Source organism: Corylus avellana, chromosome ca7 (assembly GCF_901000735.1).
Source record: "Corylus avellana chromosome ca7, CavTom2PMs-1.0".
NCBI lineage: Eukaryota > Viridiplantae > Streptophyta > Magnoliopsida > Fagales > Betulaceae > Corylus > Corylus avellana.
Genome location: NC_081547.1, coordinates 19015458 through 19036554, shown reverse-complemented (window position 1 = coordinate 19036554; position 21097 = coordinate 19015458). Strand labels below are relative to the sequence as shown.

Genomic DNA, 21097 nt, shown 5'->3' with positions numbered 1-21097 from the left:
AAATCTAATGTAGGTACTAAGTTGGTATTTTCCCATAAGTCAAGTACCATTTGTAATACGATTTGAAACTTAGGTGAAAAAAAAATTAAAAAGTAAAAAACCTAGGTACTAGAAATGTAATTAACCCTTTAATCTAACCTATAAGTCACCCATTTTGTGACTCTACGAGCTATGTTTGATCCTACACTTGACATGGTGGTTGGCTCTCATACTAAATAATACAAATTTTGGGAAAAACTTACCCTTAAAAATCGGCTTGTAAGAAGAGGCTATCCATGAGCTTTTATATACATGGGTAAGATTGTACTTAAGTCATGTAAGACACTCAGAATCGTAGCAAAGTTCCTCCCCCAAAAAGCTTTTTTCTTTCAAGTTCATAAAGCTGAATATGATTCACCTTATATTAAATATTCAATCAAAAACTTCAAGAACTGTCACGATAGAAGAAATTGACATTGATCAACTCTTTAACCCACATATTCCCTTCCTATGATTCATATGCCAATAGACTAAAATTAAATAAATAATGTTAGGAATTGGGCCGATCTGATAGTCCAACTATTGAGATGGGTTGTAAAGAGAGTCCCAGAGATCAGTGAGGCCCAAAACCAAGCCCATTATTTGTGCAAATCATGGCATGGATTTCTAAGATTCTTCGGGAAATGCTATAGGAAATCTTAGATATTTTATACCGAGAATACATGTAGTTATTTCAAAGATAGGCGTGAATCTTTGGAATAACACCACAATCCCAGGATTTTCAGGATCACATCAATCCCGAGAAACGGGAGATCTAATCGATGTCAATTGCAACACCCTCCTATATAAGGAGGACTCAATACAAGTCAAAGAGGTCAACTTTTTGTGAATAAGAGTTGGTATTATCTTCTAAAAAGAAAATCACTAACTTAGGCACTATAGCTATCCCATGCCGGCACATCCTCATAAGTTCTTTTGTCTAATCTCTTTTTGCAAGTATCCGTTTGTCCAATGCAAGTGTTTACCCAACTGGAAACTGTTCCAATAGTTTGGTGTCGTATGTGGGACAATTATTCATTTCTAGACAAAATCCGCAATGGTGAATACACGCTGAAGGAAAACCATAAACTGGTCTCTACTACAAGGAGGAGGAGGTGCTCCTAATCCAAGGATTCTGGTAGGTGTGCAAACTACCAAAGCCCCTACCAAAACAAGAACAGGAAGAAGCTAGTGAAGAAGTCTAACATAGTCAAATCAAGCACCATAATCATATTGACGAGCATGGGTCGCGACATGCTAATAATCAAGAGGATTTGAATGGTCTTTACGCAATTGTGGAAGATCTTAAGTTCAAATATGACAAGATGTCACAGAAAGAGTAAGGGAAGCGATCAGTGGTTGATGACTTGCCATAGAACACCAAGTTAGCTTTCACTAATTAGGTGTTGAAGTTTCCTTTACCCGATAAATTCAAGGTTCCCCAAGTGGAGAAATATAGCAGAACCGAGGACTCAATGGCACATGGAGAGCTAAAAAACACATTTGGTCCTTCATGAGACCCCGGATGAAATAGCTTGCCAAGCTTTTCCTCTTACTCGCATGGAAAGTGAAGATTAATCGAAAAAGAGTCAAACCCGTTCAATCTACCTTAGTAGGTTTTGCAGGAGAAAGGGTTCAATCAGTAGGGGGTAATCACACTCCCAATAATAACTGGGAATCTCCCTATACAAGTTACCATGATGGTTGATTTTCTGGTGATAGACCATCTTTCGGCGTACAACGTTATAGTTGGAAGGCCAACTTTAAATAAGTTACGACCAATAGCTTCAACCCATCACTGGAAGATGAAATTTCCAACCGATAATGGGGTTGGTGATTTCAAAGGAGATGAGATGGCGGTTAAGAGATGTTACAATACAACTTTGAAAGAGCCGATCAGAAATGAGAGTTTGTCTGTAAGAGTTGGATGTGAGACAAGGAGATATTGCAAAATAGAGAACTGGTCAAAGAATTAGAAGAAATTTCAATCGGTGAGCCTAACAAAAAGGTCAAAATTGGGTCACAACTAGCCTAAGAGATTCGGGAGGAGTTGATTGGTTCCCTTTAAGACTATGGTGATATATTTGCATGGACTCATGAATATATGCCGGGGATAGATCCCTCAGTAATTGTCCACCAATTGACCATAGACGTAGCCACCCAACCAGTGAAGCAGTAGAGGCGAAGCTTTGCCCCCGAGCGAAACTAAGCAGCAAAGAATGAAGTGGAGAAATTGCTCCAAGCATGTTTTTTCAAGGAGGTCCATTATCTTGAGTGGCTTGTGAATGCAGTGCTAGTTAAGAAGTCTAATGACAAATGAAGAATGTGTATAGACTTCACAGACTTCAACAAGGCTTGTCAAAAGGATAGGTTTTCACTCCCTTAGATAGACCTTTTGGTTGACTTAACTTCGGGGCAAGATCTCCTCAGCTTTAAGTATGCATTCTTAAGATATAACTAGATTTATATGCATGCGATGGGCCAAGAGAAAACGTTTTCAGCATGATTGATGGCTATATTGTTACAAAGCCATGCCTTTCGAACTAAAGAATCATTATGAAAGGAAGATTATTTCCTAACATTAATTAAATGCCAAGAATTATATATTTTTTGGTAGTTAGTAAATAATGGGGGTGGAGTGTCAAGAAAATTACATCCTAGTACATAACCTAGCACATGAGAATACCATAAAGCTCTGGCAAATAAGTCTGCCAAGAAGTCCTGACATATAATAATGTGCCAGAATTTATAACTTGCATATTTTCATATGCCAAAGAGTGGGAGATTCTGGCGCATGAAAATGTCCTAGTAAGTTATAAATCCTGGCACATAATATGTACCAAGATATATACAAAACTAGTGGCACTTAAAAATTGATTTATTCGGAAGTATTTATTTTAATACCAGAAATTGTTTTTTTATTTTTTATTTTTATTTTTTATTTAAAGCCAAATTTGGTGCCACCTAATGATAAATTAAATATAAATTAAGAGAGATAATAATCATAGACATCAAAAACATAATACAAAATAATTAATTGCTAATAAACATATATAACCGCAACCACATCATCGTTCCTTACAAATCTACTACCAATTGATATCATTGTTCCTTAATAGCAAAATACAGACATACAAAATACAACAAATTCACATAATTGTTCATTACAAATCTACTACAGTTAAATATAACCACTAGAATAAAAGAGTCCCTCGTGTTCAACCGGTTCCAGAGAAGCCTAAGCCTTCAATAATAAATAGTATAGCACACTTTTTGATATTTCTTTTTTACCCATAAGCTACGACATGTTCTTCAAGTTGCAATTGATGGAAATGTGGAGAATCATCCTGAGAATAATACTTAGAATGAAAAAATTATGCGAAATGCATGTGAAAAGAAATTAATTAGAATGATTTAACATATGAAATCCTGATAGAATGATAAAGGTGAATTATTTCTATAGACATTTTTCGATTGATTCAACATAATGATATTCTTCAAAACAACAATATAGTAGCAATAATATAAAAATATTGCAAAACTTCAAAGGGATCTTTGATTACAGGAAGGTAGGGATTGGAAAAAGACAAACGCTCTCTCTTCCTTCTTTTTCCAAGTCTCTTCTCACATTAATGTTAGGTTTTTTTGAGGTTTAAGGTGGCTGAGGGTCGAAGAGTATGGCTTATATAGAGGGTGGAGGTGTGCCTTGCTCTGAAAAAGTGGAGAACGGGTTAATATTGCTTTTCAGAATTGGCAATGAGAGCTCGGGTACTGTTGAGTGAGCGCTCGGGTACTATTTACATGATAGGTAAAAAGGTTCAGGCGTATGTTTGGGCTTTACCCAATGGATTGAAGACTGGTCAGTGAACACTCGTGTTGTCCCCTAGCACGCGCTTGGCCAGTGAGGTGGTTTGGGGTTTTTGCCTCCAAAAGTCTCAAGGGGTTGGGTTCTTTGAAAAATGTTTAGGTCTCTTGGTTTAAGACTTTGTTTTAAGGAAACATTAACCGCTAAAGTAAGAAATCCTTAACTTCGAAAACAGATGTTTTGTCGGGGTATTACAATATGTATGAAGAAATACTATGAAGGTACATAAGTCTTGAGCTTACTTTGACAGATTTGGTGTAATAAGGATTCGAGAGAAGAAGACGCAAGGGTCGATCTATTGGCTCATTTGGGCTCCACAACTGATGAAGAGATAAAAGACTCAGAGGAGAAGGTGCAGGTGTTAGCCGAGCTAGCAATTGCTAAAACAACGCAAGTATAGCAGGTAGAGACAAGCCCAAATTGGGCCGAAGAAATAATCCGATTATGGAAAGAGGTAAAACTCCATGAGGATCGACGAAAGTCGCAAATAGTAAGGATGTAGTATGCTCACTATGTTTTGATTGGCGATGCCCTATACAAGAGGGGATACACATTGCCCCTCCTTAAGTGTATCTAAAAGAAAGAGGCATAATACATCCTATGAGAAATACACGAATGCATATATATAAGCTACTCAGAAGGTCGGATGTTGGCCCACAAGAAAGTTGGGCCCGGGTATTATTGGCCTCAAACGAACAAATAATCGCTTGAGATGGTGAAGAATTGTGACAAGTGCCAGAGATTTGCCAACTTCATAAAAAATCCCGTAGGTGTTAAGTTCAATCTCCTCACCTTAGCCTTCCGCACAATGGGGGTAGACATTGTTGGTCCATCCCAAGGAAAATGGAGAGTTAAGTTTGTGTTCGTGGTCGTAGACTATTTTACAAAATGGGTAGAAGCATAGGCTCTCACAAACATAACAACTAGCAACATTAAAAATTTCCTCTTAAAATCGGTGGTGTGTTGCTATGAAGTTCTGTATGCTCTAATCACAAACAATGAAATGCAGTTTGATTGCGAGCCTTTCTAAGAATGGTGTTCCACACTGCACATCAAGAACTACTCCTCTCCGGGGCATCCCAAAACAAATAGACAAGTACAAGTAACTAATAAAACCATCTTCAATATTTTGATGAAGAAGTTGGGAGAAAAGAAGGCACTATGCTTCAGCACAGATTCATTAGTCCTTATTGAAATTGGATATGCCCGTTTCTGAGTATATAACTATAATCTGGGGCTCAATGATGAAGGTATAAAAAATCTTTGATAGTGAAATAAAGACAAATAAGAAAATATCAATCACCACACAATCAACACAAGGATTTTGGTAAATAAGTGGAAACCTTTTGAAAAACTCTTTAAAAGTAAAACCATTTTGGGGAAGTCAAAACTTAGGAAATCAATCCACTATATAATAATAAGGATTATAAGAAGTTCACACTTACAAAACCTTTGAAGTTAACACTCTCTTGCATAAGAAAAGCGACCCACTTGATTTCTACCGTAATAATCATTCCAGAACATTTAAACAATTGTTCTACTTGATCTCCTTTACCAGAACTACGATAGGCTTCTATTATTGTTGATGAAAGGTTGTGGTATATAAAAAAAACTTTAAGAGATGAGCAATTGAAAGCAGAAAAACCTAAACTTTATCTCTTAGCACAAGAAGGAAAAAAAAAAAAAAAAACTGTTTTTTTTTTTATAAAAAAAATATTGCCTCTAATACTTACAAAATTTGTGCTTCAAAGCCCTTAAATAGACTTGAGAAAGTAGCCCTAAAATCATAAAGTCGGTTCCCAAAACGTGCAGATTTTCATACTTCTATATATGACCCGTTTTTTACCCATTAAACATTAGAATTAGAATCATGAAATACAAAGTTGTATAATTTTGAGTCACATTTTCAACACCATCAAGTTTGCTTCTATCAGAGGTCGAAATCAAAATTTATGACCATTTTAGTCCAACTAGGTCAATATTGACAACATAAACAAACTTTAATAAATATGTCTTGGATCAACTTTTTCACCAAATTAACCCTAAACTAAAACTTACAACCATATATATTTTGACATTGAATTTGCCAACTTTAAAAACCTACCAATTTCATTAAAGAGAAAGTTACAAATTGTGACATTCAGTTTATGTACATTTTTACACTTGATCAAGTTGTAGGCATATTTACTAAGGGACTCACTGGTTCTGGATTCTGTTTTTTACAGGACAAATGGAAGGTTTGCTCACCCATTAGTTTGCAGGGGGTATTAAGATAATCATTGATAATCTAGCTTTATATTTTATCTTCTATTTGTGTTTTCAAATCTCTATAACTTATCATTAGAAGAAGTGTATGAATCATTTGTAACATAATTGTACTCAAGGTTCTTTATATAGTGAATACACACGACTGTTTTGGATTATCAACCAAAACAGATTTTCACATTTTACAGAGATAAGTCATTGATTTTTTTTTTTTTTTCTAGTATCCATTACAAATTAATTCTATTATAGCTAAAATAAAAATTATTCATACATCCTTTTCTTCTGGTCTTCCTCTTCAACTAGGTTAAAGATGGACACAGTTATTCATACAAAACACACCATATATAGTACAATAGTAGCAACATTAGACGACTTTATTGCTCCAAATCTTCCTTCTCGGTCTTGAACTTGTAGGTTCAGAAAATATATCCCAACTTTCAAGTGCCGCTAATATTGATCACAACTATTCCATTGTCACAACCAAATGCAATCCTGTAAGAAGTAGGCATATTAGTAAGGATATATAGTGATATTTATGGTTAAATATTAAAGTGGGAAGCAGATAAGTTTTCCTACAATTGCAGACAAAATCTAATGCCTTATTATATATGAACATTTATGAATGATTTTATCGTTCCCATATTTTGAGAAAATAAACAAATAATGAGAACTATTTAGAAGCTATCAATAATATATCAAGAATCTTACTGGTTTGATCCTTTCTTGTATCCAATATCTCAAACTCTTCCAAGATCATAGTTCAATGTGTTCTCAAGCCTGCAAGTTAATGAGAACTATTTAGAAGCTTTGAAACAGAAATATAGCATTAAAAAGTTTCTAATAAATTCCAATTTATGCAGAAGTTTCCAAGCAACAATTGTTAAAATATATGACTTTTCCTTATTGATTTGATTTGTATATCATATTCTCTCCCCTTAACACAGTTTCCCTACAAATAGAAACTTTCTTATTTTTAAACAAATCAAGTTAAATAAGAGTAAAATATAGCCATGACGACAATAATCAATGGTGGACGTAGGCCTTTAAAGTAGGGGTGGCAAAATGGGTTGTGGGTCAATCCGAATACGACCCGGGTGATCCACCACCCGATTAGCTAAACCCGAACACAACCCGTTTAGATAAACGGGTTGAACTCTAAAACATGGACCCAACACGACCTGTTTGACCTGTTTCGAATAACGGGTCATGTCGGGTTGACACGATCCGACATGACCCGTTTACTTACAAGGTGTAGCGATACGACCGGACCCAACCTGACATGTTTGAAGGAAAAATAATGTAATAATTAATAATACCATTGGAATTCAATAGAATTCACAAATTACAATATGGTAAAAACATAATAGGTATAATTGTTAACAAATTGGCATTCAATAAAAACATTCACAAAGATTTGCATTTTTCAACTCCATCATAGCAAATAGAAAATTTCAAAGTACAAAGTTTACATGGTAAATACGTTAAGGCTTTAGTTTAGGCTTTTTTTTGTTTTTTTTTTTTTTAAACGGAAATAAACGGGTCATAAAAGGGTTGACCCGATTATGACCCAAACCCGTTTAGATCAAACTCAAAGGTTCACGAGTCGTGTCAAAATTGCCAGCCTTACTTTAAAACCGAACTAGCTTCTTTTCTTCTCTTTACTTTCACTTTTCTTCTCCTATTTTAAAGTTTATACAAAATTCTACAACAATAGAAGGAAGCATCTATATACGCATCATACAAAATGTTACCTATAGGTGGTTGTATCCCATATGCAAATAGTCCCATCCTCAGAGCCTGTAATAATTATGGGAAGCTCTGGATGAGCACAAATTGATGTCACATTGTGCTTGTGGCCTTCTAGAGTTTGCAGACAAGTTTTGCCATGATAGTCCCACACCTATTCTTATAGAATTATTCAAATTAGTACATTGAAATTGTTACCCACCAAGGGCACAAGCATATGAAACATCTCTGCATATATAGCTGGAAAAGAAGGGTGAAAGTGTTGCAAACCTTAGCAGTAAAATCATCAGAACCAGTTACTAATTTTGGTTCATCACCACCTGTGAAGTAATCAACGCAGTTGACACCATTCAAATGGCCCTCTAATGTACAATTTGGAGTAGGAGAGTGAAGATTCCATGCCTATAAGGAAGGGGAGCCATTACCAAATTGTAATTAACACACCCAAAATAATGGAATAACATAGGGAAAATTATGAAGGCAAGAAACAAGAAATTTGAACTTCAAGGCTCAACCCAAATGACGGTATCTTTAGAACATATTTTGTCCAATTTCTAAAGTGCTAAAGGGTTTTTACAAACTGTTGCTAGGATAAAATGTAGTCATTTTTCTAGAGTGAATTGAAATACCCTTAAAATGAGAATTGCGCAAAAAAAATTTGTAGAAGATAAAAGAGAAAGCTATATGCATGCTTGGCTCTACAATTTCTTTAAAATTGTAGATTCTCAAATTATATAATTTTGGTCATTTTTAGGCATCGCTTGAAAGTGTCACCTATTAAAAATGTGATATATTTCAGTTGAGAATTGAGTATATTTTCATCACGTTCTTTTACTCTCTATGTTGTAAAAAAGATTTGACCTAAAAATTGTCTTTCGATTTTATGAAGAATAAGCTTTTGGGAGGAATTTGTTTTTTAGTTATCTCGATAATATGCCATATTTTTAATAGGTAACATTTTTCAAACGTTTTGATACCTAAAAACAGTCTAAATCACGTAATTTGAGAATCTACAATTTTAAAGAAATTGTAGGAGATCCCAATCCATGCTTGTGTGTCTTTACATTATAGTGATTTGGACAGTCTAAAATCACTTGATCCAACGGTCACAATTTGTAACCACCAAATCAAATTTAATTGACACATTAAATAACATATTAATCTCTTTTGAAATTTGAAAGATGTAACTATTTCAATTAAATGCATATATAATTATTTGAAATATCTAAAATAAAATACCTTTATGGTGCCATCAAGTGATGAGGTTGCAAAAGTAAGGTTGTCTTTTGGATTAAATGCAACTTGCATCACATAATGTGAATGCCCTTCAAAGGTCTGACTGCACACCCAACCCTTCTCCCAATCCCAAAGCTTTATGAGCTTGTCGTCCGATGCTGATAGCACATACGGAAGCGTAGGATGGACGGCCACACACCTAATATAATCCTCATGTGCCTCAAACTCTTTGATTTTCTCTTGTGTCTCATAATTGTATACACGAATAAACTTGTCATCTCCTCCTGCAACAATCCACTGCTTACGTGCTATAAACTTTGCTGACCTCACTGCAACCACAAAAAAACACATGTTTAGAAAACACACACACACACACACACATATATATATATATATATAGGATCATCGTCAATAGGAGAAAGCAAATATTTGTAAGTGTTGAATACCTGGAGACTCAGTGAGCTTGAAAGATTTCTCCAGAGTCTGGCATTGTATAATTAAAAAATAAATAAATTAGCACCAAATGTTTTTATAACATAAATTACAAGTGAAAAGTTTTAAAAAAACATAAATTTTAGTAATCTTATTAGCAATATTTTAGATATTTGTAACTTCCATAAATTTTCTAGTTACCCGACTATTTTGACTGAGTTGGAAGGTGTGGAAATGCTCAGAAATTGAGAATTTTTTTAAGAATAATTTTATTTAGTAGACTGTCAAACAACATGATAATGTGGTAGTGAAAATTAATCATAAACTCAACTCTTATATAACTACTATAAAAAAAGAGCAATGCAATAAACTCAACTCTTATATAACTACTATATATATAACTGGGCTGATGTGGAATGCTCATGAACAATTGGATCAACCTTTTTTAAAAAATGTTCATAAATCCAATGGTTTATAGGCACTTCGCATGCATCAGCCAAGTTGTATAAGAGCTGAGTTTTTAGAATTACTCGAAAGAAAAAGAAAAAGAAAAAAATCAAATACTGATTTTCACTGGTAAGTCATTTGAGTCGTATGAGAGCCTATTAAATAATTTTTTTTTTTTTTTTTTTTTAATAAGAAACTGTTATTAAAGGCAGGCCTAACCTGTGATTGGTAGTTCCAGATACATAGTGTTCCCGAATACAAACTTGCTAGAATCCTGCATCAGAAAGCATTTTATGCAGCATATTTTAGGCATGAAGAATATATTTTCGTTTACTGGAAAATGAAATTATATATATATATATATATATAAAAAAAAAAAGAAAAAAAAAAAAAGAAAAAAAAAAAGGTGTGGTAAAAGATATTATTAAACTTTTGCACTAAAGAGATATGTAAAATATTAATTACCATGGCTCACTTGGATGAAAATCCACAGATTTTACTCTTTCTGAATTTTGAACATATTCTTTCTAATCAAGAAATCACTCATCAGGTTAGTTAAACAGTTTGATTTAAAAAATAAAATAAATAAAATCGTTTAACAAAAGACTTGATCTACTTACAAAATGCAGAAATTAAAACAAGCAAAACATAAAATTACCTCAATTTTGAGTGAGACAGACTGTTGCATATACCAGAAGCACAAACTTATCAGTCCATTAATATTCAAATCTAATAATTCTCAATTAAACTCAACAAATTGTAATAAAAATTATAACTTTGCATGGAATACTGTAAAAGAGGTATAAAGAGAATAGAAAAACTTGTAACTCACCATTTTCACGTACAGCTGATATCGATATGGTGGAAGGCTATGGATGATTAAAAATATCCTGTAAACTTGATAGATTGTGAGTGAGAAATATTGGAGCAGCGTATCTATTTATATACATTTCTGGATGCTTTCCAGTTAAGCAATAATGGATATTTTTTTCATTTGGTTTTTTTTTTGACTTTGAATATTTTTCAATGCTTCCAAACCTCTGACTTATCTTCTCCCCATGTTGTCATCCGATGAACTCCGACCCGTTGATTTTTCTTGCACTTTAGCATGGACGGGAGAGATTGAGTTTTGTAGGAGTCCTCCCTATGTTGTCACCCGACGCACTCTTTCCCGTTGATTACTCTTACGAGTTAGAATGGACGGCAGAGATTGATTATTATTATTATTGTTATATCTTTTCTGGGGCAACTACAGAGGAAGGGGGAATGGGAAGAAGAAGTTTTGGAATGATTTGATTTGAAGGAGAGAGAGAGAGAGGTTGATTAGCAGCACGTGCTTTGGAGTTTGAACGGGTCAAAATAAGTTACTCTACAAGTCAACATAATGACTCAATGTCTATCATATGTATTGTAATGCTATACATTCTTTTATTTTAAAGTATATACAGTGTGATTTTTTATAGTATTTAGGTAAGGAGGCGGTTTTTTTTTTTTTTTTTAATTGAAAGATTGAGAAGATATTACAAATTACTTGATAGTTTTATTTTTTTTAAAGTAAAAAAGCTACGTGAAGGAGATTATCTGTAGTTATTCTAATTGAACGTGACTATAGTAGTGTTTTCCTATTATGATCTTTACAGGAGAGACCTAGACGATAGAAGCAGGCATTTTCTATAACCTGATTCAACCCTATCAAGGTATGAGTGGGACTGAAGACAGCTAATACTAATAGGATTAAAAATTTTTATTTCGGGAGTCGTAATCTCGACCTAATATATGCTCAACCATTTTAAAAATTTTCTTGAGGCTACTGAATCACATGATAAATTACTTGATAGTTAAAAAGAGATAAATGTACTTTTTCTTAACCTTTTTTATTTATTTATTAAGAATAAAACTTCGGAAAAATGATAAAAATTATTATCTCAACCATCTCCGTATAGTGAATGTGATGAATCTACCATTGAATTTTTGTAAGATCTGCATGAGTTCACAAATCCAATAATAGATCCATTAGATTTGTAAAAAAAATAATAATAATTGAAAGAATAATGTGTAAAATGTCTTAAAACATCAATTTGACTATACCTCAATAGCTTGCCATGTAGAAAAAAAAAGATGGCATTTCTAAGGTGATGATGACATTTCTAAGGAATTGTTTTGTAATAGCCCTAGAGACTATTGGGTATATCATAAATATTGTTTGTGCCGTAGAGTTTTTAATTTGTATCTTTAGGCTTTAGCATTGTATGATAAAACATTTTGCTCCAGATTGATTTTATATCAATAAAGATAACTCTTTTGTTAAAAAAAAAAAAAAAAAAACAAAAATAAAAAAGATGGAAAACAAGAAAAATTAATGCTATCATTTTAGATTAAGCTACAACTAGATGGAAAAACAAGACAATTAATGCCATCATTTAATATGAGTATGAAAGATGTAGTGTATGGGCCTATGGCTATATGATCATAAGGGATTTGATGATATTTAAACTGAAAAAGATGTTCTTTCGGCCCATTACCCCTTGAAGCCCTCCAAAATTTGGATCAGCTTGAAGAGGACACACAGAAATTGGACTCATTTCAAATACCTACTATTCCAATTTACCCTCCAACTTACACCACTAGACATCCAAATTTGGGGACCAAAATGGGGTGTTGGTGAATAAAATAATAACTTAATCGGCTTATACAAATTTTTTTTTTTTTTTGGGTCATATTTAAGTATGCCATTTAATAGGCTCAATTGATTCCAATAAGTAGTTTAATCGGTTAACTTAAAAATCACGTTACATGAAACAAAAACAGAGGTTATTAGTTTGAATCTCCCTTCTACTTCTCTCTTTCCTTCCGGTTATATTAAAAAACAATTCAATAGACTCATTTTAGGGTAGGTCTAAGTAAGCTTATCTATAATAATAATTCTAATTATTATTAAAAATAAATGTATTTTTGGTCCGTATAATTTCTCTAAATTAATCGTCAAATTTAAATCAAAAGAGAAATGCTACTCGAAAAGATATGATCGTTTGAAAGTGGGGTATAAGTCTAAATGAAATGATAGTTTAGGGGCAAAAATATATTTTAGCTTTATTTTGTTCTTTATATTATTTTATACGCAACCTATATCATTTCCAAGTACCGAGTTAACTGGGATGGAAGCATATCCATGAGAGAATCATTACGAGTAATAATAATCATTTTGTTTCCATTCCTCAAATATTTAAACAAATAATTATTATTTAAATATTCTCAAAAAGGGCAAAAGCGAAAAGATTTTTTTTTTTTAAATTTTTTTTTAAAAAAGAAAGATAATAGAGAGCCGAGCCGATGGACGATAGTACAAAAAAGGGAAACAGTGATAAAAATGGGAAAAAATCTACTTTACTCCTTAAAGTTTTAAGAATTTTTTAATTTGAATTCTAAAGTTTAAAAATTAGCAATATACCTCCCTAATATTAAAAAATTTTTAATTTAAACCTTCCGTTACTAATTTTTGTCAAATTATACGAAAATTTATAAAATTATGTAATTACCTTCAGGCTTTTTTTTTAAAAAAAAAAAATTTCCATCCAATTTGACGGAAATTAGTAACGGAAGGTTTAAATTAAAAATTTTTGAAACATTAGGGGAGTACATTGCTAATTTTTAAACTTTATGGTTCAAATTAAAAAACCTCTAAAACTTCAGGGGGGTAAAGTAGATTTTCCCCATAAAATTGATATAGTAATCAAGCACAAAATCACATGATAATATTATTTAGGGTTAAATTCACTTTACCTCCTGAAGTTTCAGGAGTTTTTTAATTCGAACCCTAATATTTAAAAATTGGCAATGCCTAAAGTTTCAAAAATTTTCAATTCAGACCTTCGTTACTAATTTTCGTCAAATTGGACGGAAATTTATGAAATTACATAATTACCTTCAATGCTTTTTTTTAAAAAAAAAAAAAAATTTCCGTCCAATTAGATGGAAATTAGTAATGGAGGGTTTGAATTGAAATTTTTTGAAACATTAGAGGGTACATTGCCAATTTTTAAACATTAGGGTTCGAATTAAAAAACTCCTAAAACTTCGGGGGTAAAGTGAATTTAATCCTATTATTTATCAATGGGCATGTTTCAATTTCACTAGAGCTCATCTAATCCACCCAAAAAAAAAAAAAAATCGCAATATATTTACAACGACCTCTCCTCTTAGGTTTTCATTACTTTAACATATTCTCTTATTATATGCTCCATTATTTTCATAATTCATTATGTTTTTTTCTGAATTTTTTTTTCAAAATAGATTAAAATTAATTTTTTTATGAAAACATTATCCATTGGCTTCTCATACTATTTTTAAAAATTATCTGTCAATTATTTGTTACCTTTACTACTAATGTTTACTAAGGCCGACAAAAGGGGCTAGTGGGTTAAGTTCGGGTTGACCAACGCGACCCACTAAATCGATAACGGTAAAACTGAACCCGATTTATTTAGTTAAACATACCAAAACCCTTAAACACGAACCTGACCCAGCACGCTTGACCCGTTTAGACTCAAATGCGATATATTTAACCAGTTTAACCTAACCTATCACAACTAGTTTGACACGTTTTGACCCGTTTCAATATGTAAAATAATAATAATTTCATAAACAAATCAAGCAGGTCAACTCGTTTATGACCCATTTATTAAACGGGTCAAATGGGCTACCTAGTTTATGACCCGAGCCTGTTTATACCAAACATTAACCTTATTTTTTTCCCAGATCACTCCATGATAAGGTCATTTGTGTTTATTGTTTCTCTGCTTAGCAAAATTAGAATAAATTGCACTCAAGCATTTCAAGAGACCATTACAATATTGAAATATTCTCATCTTGAGTAATTTAGTGTGGAGTTACAGACTTGTTCCATTGTGGATGATTAATTTGCAAATTCTTCATAATTCTATATGACTATAGCTTGTAGGAGCTTCCACCACCATATTATGACTTAAATCCAGTTTGGAAACAAAAATAGAGTTAATAAATTACTTATAGATTCTAACTGCTCAGAAAGCATGTATCAAGAGAGAAGAAATATGCCTTTGAAACAATACCATTTTTGTTTTCCACAATGACAACCTTACTAACTCTGGAGCAAACTCTTATGTTGTGATAATATAATCAACACCAAATGCAAACAAATTATAGAATACGATTGTTAATTAATTTACAAGACGATGAAGAAGTTCATCTTAATATTAGCTTACTACCACTAACATTAAATAGCATAAGCAAAATGATAAAAGTTAAGGCACCCTGATACATCTTCTCCCTAGATTGGTACAACTCTTTCTTAGTTTGGTACAACTCTAATATAGTCGAAATTGGACAGATTGATTCTCCATATTCGCCTTGTATTTTTGCTAGTTCCGTTTCCATCAATTTCTTAAGTCTAGCAATTTCGGCTCACGTTCTCTCTTCTATGACTTTCTTTCGTTCCATCAATTTCTTAAGTCTAGTAATTTCGGCCCGCATTCCTTCTTATGTGTCTTTCAACCATTCCATTAATTTTTTTTTTTTTTTTAATAAGTGCACATTTTAATATAAGCGCACTAAAAAAACTCACAATTACTAAGTTTTTGCATGATAAATAAATAAGAAAAAATGTCATAAATTACCAATGAAAAAAGAAAGCACACGAAAAATAATTTTAAAAAAATACCTTGTACTTTACACAGCCGTACCACTTTCTATCAAAATTGGTAGTTGTTTAATAGCATTTACAATGGACTCTTCAAATAAAAGCTAAATTTGAAGAGAAAAAATCACTTTATCAAATTTAGCGGGCCACTTTAAAAATGAGCCAAAAGATCAAATTCTCTATACATTTCTCTATTTTAGTTAAATATTATTATTTTATTAGTTTTAAACCAATAAAGAGAGAGGAGGGTAAAAAATAAGTTTAATTATTTTTTTTTTAATTTTTAATTTTTGGCTCTTGGAATATAGGGAGCATTTATGACAAGAGTTAAATATAAAGTAGAGAAGGAAGCTTGTTAAATGGATGTTTTCATGAGTTTTGTTAGATTGTTAGAGAAAAGCTAAATATAAAAAGTCCATTGTGAATGCTCTAAGAGTTCCTTACTTGGGCAGGAACTCTACAGTGACATACCGGAAGTCTACCGGACACATTGCTATTTGTAAACATTATTTTGTCATGTCTACGGAAAAGAGAATTAATGAAGTTAGGTATCATTCCTCAACCCTAATATCCACCCGAGCAACTCATCTCAACAACTCAAAAGTGGCAGTACATTCAAAGATTTATTTCACATACTTTGGAAGTTATTTTTCATTGTCTTCCTCCTAACCCATATGGTCTCAATCTTCATTTGCAAACCAAAAATTCAAAACATATATATATAGTGAATTCCAAAATATTATGAATGAAATATTCAACCTCTTCAGTCATTTTTCCATAGTTTACATTGACGATGTTCTCATTTTCTCTAAGTCTATTGAGGAACATTGAAAACATTTGAAATCGTTTCTAGAAATCATCAAAGTCAATGGTTTAGTGGTCTCAACAACAAAAATCAAATTGTTCCAAACAAAAATTAGGTTCAATGTTGCTAATTCTATCAAAACCTTAGAAAACAGTGCAAACCCTTATTTAACACGCTACAGGATAATCCTCCTCCTTGGACATCTGTCCACACTTCCATAGTCAAAGAAATCAAACAATATTTCAAGACTCTTCCTTGCCTTGGCTTTGGTTTTATTTTAAGAATAGAAAACCATATATTTACCAAAACCAAGACAATTTATTCAAAGATTTATTTCACATAATTTGAAAGTTTTTGTTCATTGTCTTCCTCCTAACATATAGTCTCAATCTCCATTAGGAGCCCAATAGGCATTGTAGAAACTCAAAACCCAAGGTGTAAACGACCAAATTCATACAATCAAGAGCAGCATTTGAAATCGCTAGACAATAAAAAAAGGTGACACATGGATCTTAATTTCAGTGCTGCATCTTTCAATATGATTCATCAATACACACATAGAAATGTTGCTTAATATGCATTCATGATGTTGTAGGTGCGTGAATCATGGCTAAAGTTAAGACCGACAGTTTTTATCACGACTTGCGAATCCGATAAGAACTCAATACGAAATTAAAGGGTTATGGTTGAGGAGTCTGACCCGTTTAATTAAATTAGTTGGGTTAGGGTTGTGATGCAGATCGCAGAACACACGTTTTGATACTGCGCTTGATCCTGCGATTGAGCGCATGATCGATCACACAGGTCCATGGAAGTAGGATTGATTGCTTGCGTGCCTGCGATCGAGTGCACGCGGGGAGACATTATGTTATTTTTTTGTTTTTATTTTCTAGCCGACTTTATGTTGTTATTTTATTATGGTTAGGGTTTTGGAAGTCTTTATTTCATTATTTTATTTGGTTTAGGGTTTTGGGGGTATTTATGTCATATTTTATTAGGTTTAGGGTTTATGGGCTATAAATATACGCTTATAGCCTCTAGTTTCAGAGTTTATGTTGATTATTGATTTTTATTAATGAGAATTACTCATAGTTGAGTTTATTTCTCTATTTTCCTTCAAAACCTAGAGAATATATAGTTTTGTCAAGAAGATTTCTTAGATCATTGATAGAATCAAGATCTAGAAGTATTTATCCTCTACTTATTGATGTTCTTCACTACAGCCTACTAAGTCACGCTGCATCAGCTAGTACCAGAGCTCAATTACTTTCCATGAATGGGGAAGAGCAACCGCTTTTCAGACATGAATGAGGTGCATGTGCGTACGGAGGCAACACGTAAGGAGCAACCGGCGATTTGTTTGCGGCACATGGAGGAGAAGGTTGGTGGTCTAACCGTGCGGAAGAAGGGGCTTCCGCGCACCCAACACGGGGTCCCTACCAATCACTTGACCGACATGGATGGTCCAAGTGTTCGTTTTCATAAACCAAGACCGCGGAGATACTGTGAAAACAAATAGAGGCCTTCACAAACCGAGTTAAAAACATGGGTGGCCCTAAAGTTTGTCACCATCAAACAACTCCATGCTTTGTGGATGAAGATAATGTGGTTGTCGCAAGTAGGCCGCAATCTCAACGACGGGGGGCATGTATTGAGATGGAGATGCCGCGACAGGCCAACTTGACCATTATTCGTGAACCTCAAATCTATCAACCAAATCCATATTCTGTGGAGGAGGAAAGAGAATTTGTGGATAAAGAGTTTCAGGAATCCGAGTTCATTGATGAAGAGTTCAGACATGAAGATGATGAAGATCATTCGCAAAGATTCGTGGATTGGAATACTCCACCAACCTATGATGAGGAGCTCAAAGAAGATGACTCATGGGAAGAGGAAAGACCCACAGAGGAGCATGAAGAAGATGGGTTTTTTTCCATGTTTGGCGGTCTCTATCTCGAAGAAGACGACCCATTGGAAGAGGAAGAACCCACGGTTGACATTGGCGATTATGACGAGGTTGAAGAAGACCTTTCAGGTAAATTACCTAATTTTAGTGATGAAAATTTATGTTATGTTGATTTCCTAGGTGTAGATGATATCTTATCCGATTCTCATAACAATGATTGTGGTGAGTTTTATGCAGATGAAGAAAATCATATGCTCACAAGGGAAACAATGGTTGACCCGTTCTTGAGTATTTTCATAGCACGTGGAAGGGAGAAGGAACAAGAGAAGTACGACAAATCCAAGATATTGCCAAGTAGTGTGTGGGGCTTTCATGACAACCATCAAGGTATTTCGAAGATGAAAAGCATCACGTTTATTTTGGAGTGTTGCCTTGTCTTGATCTTGAGGAAGGGTGAGTGAAATGAGTTGACTGGAAATCCGAAAAACCGTGGAAAGAACCGGCTGAATTCGAGGGCGAATTCTCTCCAACAAGGGGAGAATGATGCAGATCGCAGAACACACATTCTGATACTGTGCCCGATCATGCGATCGAGCACATGATCGATCACACAGGTCCCTGGAAGTGCGATCGATCGCCCGCATGCCTGCGATCGAGCGCAGGCGGGGAGACATTATGTTATTTTTCTGTTTTTAATTTCTAGCTGACTTTATGTTGTTATTTTATTATGGTTAGGGTTTTGAGAGTCTTTATTTCGTTATTTTATTAGGTTTTGGGTTTGGGGGTATTTATGTCATATTTTATTAGGTTTAGGGTTTGGGGGCTATAAATATATGCTTATATATAGCCTCTAGTTTTAGAGTATATGTTGATTATTGGTTTTTATTAATGAGAATTATTCATAGTTGAGTTTATTCCTCTATTTAGCTTTAAAACCTAGAGAGTATCTAGTTTGTCAAGAAGATTTATTGGATCATTGATAGAATCAAGATCTAGAAGTATTTATCCGCTACTTATTGATGTTCTTCGCTGCAGCCCACTAAGTCACGTTGCATCAGGTTGACTTATATAATTTTATATTCATGATTCGACACGACCCGAACTTGACACGTGGCATAATGGTATACAATTTTTGACATGACCCGTGAATCTGACACGAACCTGATACAAAATTAAAGAGTTAGAGTTGAAAAGTTTGACCCGTTTAATTAAATATGTTGAATTATGGTTGACATATATAGTCTTAAACACGTGTCTTGATACGACCTGAACCTAACATACAAACACGAATTGCCACCCTTAACCAAAGCTATGTAAAATATCAAAGACAAGCATATGTTTAGATTAATATCAAACTTAAATAGAGTTTCACTGAGAATTTGGCCTACAAAGAACAATTAAGGCTAAGCTTGAACGAGCATACTTTATCTTGTCTCAAATTCCTTTTGCTCACAATGCTAGTAGTGTCGTCGCAATAGTGAGATATAGAATTTTTATTAGCTATTATTATAGATTTGATTAGGATGACTTGGAGGGGGATTTACTAAGCTAAACAATGATAAGAATTAAGAATATTATTAAAAAATTTGTGGAGGATTAAATGAAAGAGGAAAATGTCATCTTAGTTTATTTGGATCATGGAGAGGGTGAATAAAAATTCGTTTTCTAAAAAGTATTTTGTATTTTAAAAAGCAAATTCATACTACAGGACCTGCCTTTTCAACCAAATGGCAGTGCAAAGAAAATTGTTATTCATTTTCGAACTTATGGTCCATATTAATCCAACCTTTACATGAAAGAATGTCCTCAACTTTGTAGAATTTTACAAAAGGACAAATGTTCTTAGAATGTTACAAAACAATGGTCAAAACAGTAAAGAACTCAAAAAATTAGAACCAAACTTGTTGGGAATAATCTCACTCAACCAACCAGCTCATGAATAGCTACCAATTCAGGGTCTATATACCAAGACCTTCAGGATTGGCATATCTCGGGAAGATGTACAAAATACTAAATGGGTCATTCCCGGGAATAGAGTCATCTTGGGAGGACATGACGGGTGATAGCCAGATTGGGTCCTGGGATTAGACACATCCCGGGACCAAAGTTCATCCACTACATACAAGCCTCGGGACAAACATCTCCCGAGATAGCCAGACAATCACTTTAGTACGGAAGGTACTAGAGATCTTTATCTCTCAATTCTAGGAAAAGTGTTGCGGGTCTCAACCCTTGATTTTCCGGGACTGGATTTTATCCCAGAGAATCCAAAATAGATTCCCACTTCAAGTTGAATTGGAGTAGGAAATACAATCCATGTCCATTTGGAACTCCTTGAAAAATCCGGTTTATACAAGTCCTATTCCAAGCTTTCCCGAGTCCAAATCAAACTCCACATCTCAGGTTAAATTGAAGTAGGAGACTTAATATATGTCTGACTATATTTCTCTACCTATAAATAGGCCCTTACACTAGGTACAAACCTTAAGACAAAAACATTTTGAAATCTTGTGCATACACCCTTCCTTTGATATTTGCAGCGATTGTGAAGCATCTAGAACGAAGCTGATAGGAAGAAGTAAATCTAATTATTTAATCAATACTTTAACACTCTTCCTTACGTGTGAACTCGTTGAATTTTTAATTGAAATGAGAGTGAATTTGACGGAGTTAATGTTCGAACTCAAGACCTTTGGTTCTAAT

The 21097-nt window shown here is 33.7% G+C and overlaps 1 protein-coding gene across 1 annotated transcript; it reads right to left on the bottom strand.

Moving 5' to 3' along the window:
• Window positions 1–6357: 6357 nt before the first annotated feature.
• On the bottom strand, window positions 6358–10970 carry LOC132188485 (coatomer subunit beta'-1-like). The gene is made up of 10 exons (XM_059602955.1): window positions 10842–10970; window positions 10668–10688; window positions 10475–10536; window positions 10229–10283; window positions 9577–9613; window positions 9134–9459; window positions 8165–8296; window positions 7900–8048; window positions 6857–6925; window positions 6358–6640 (listed from the first exon to the last, which is right to left on the bottom strand). Exons 1-9 carry the CDS (start codon window positions 10842–10844, stop codon window positions 6886–6888), a joined length of 825 nt encoding a protein of 274 aa, XP_059458938.1. The 5' UTR covers window positions 10845–10970; the 3' UTR covers window positions 6358–6640; window positions 6857–6885.
• Between the last annotated feature and the right edge of the window lie 10127 nt (window positions 10971–21097).

Bases quoted from the DNA above. Each gene is read 5' to 3' on its own strand.
- LOC132188485 (XM_059602955.1), bottom strand. The intron at 8,297-9,133 runs GTATTTTATTTT...CCTTCCTTATAG, and splicing joins CACTTGATGGCACCATAAAG to GCATGGAATCTTCACTCTCC. The intron at 6,926-7,899 runs GTAACATTTTGT...ATTAACTTGCAG, and splicing joins TGGGATACAACCACCTATAG to GCTTGAGAACACATTGAACT.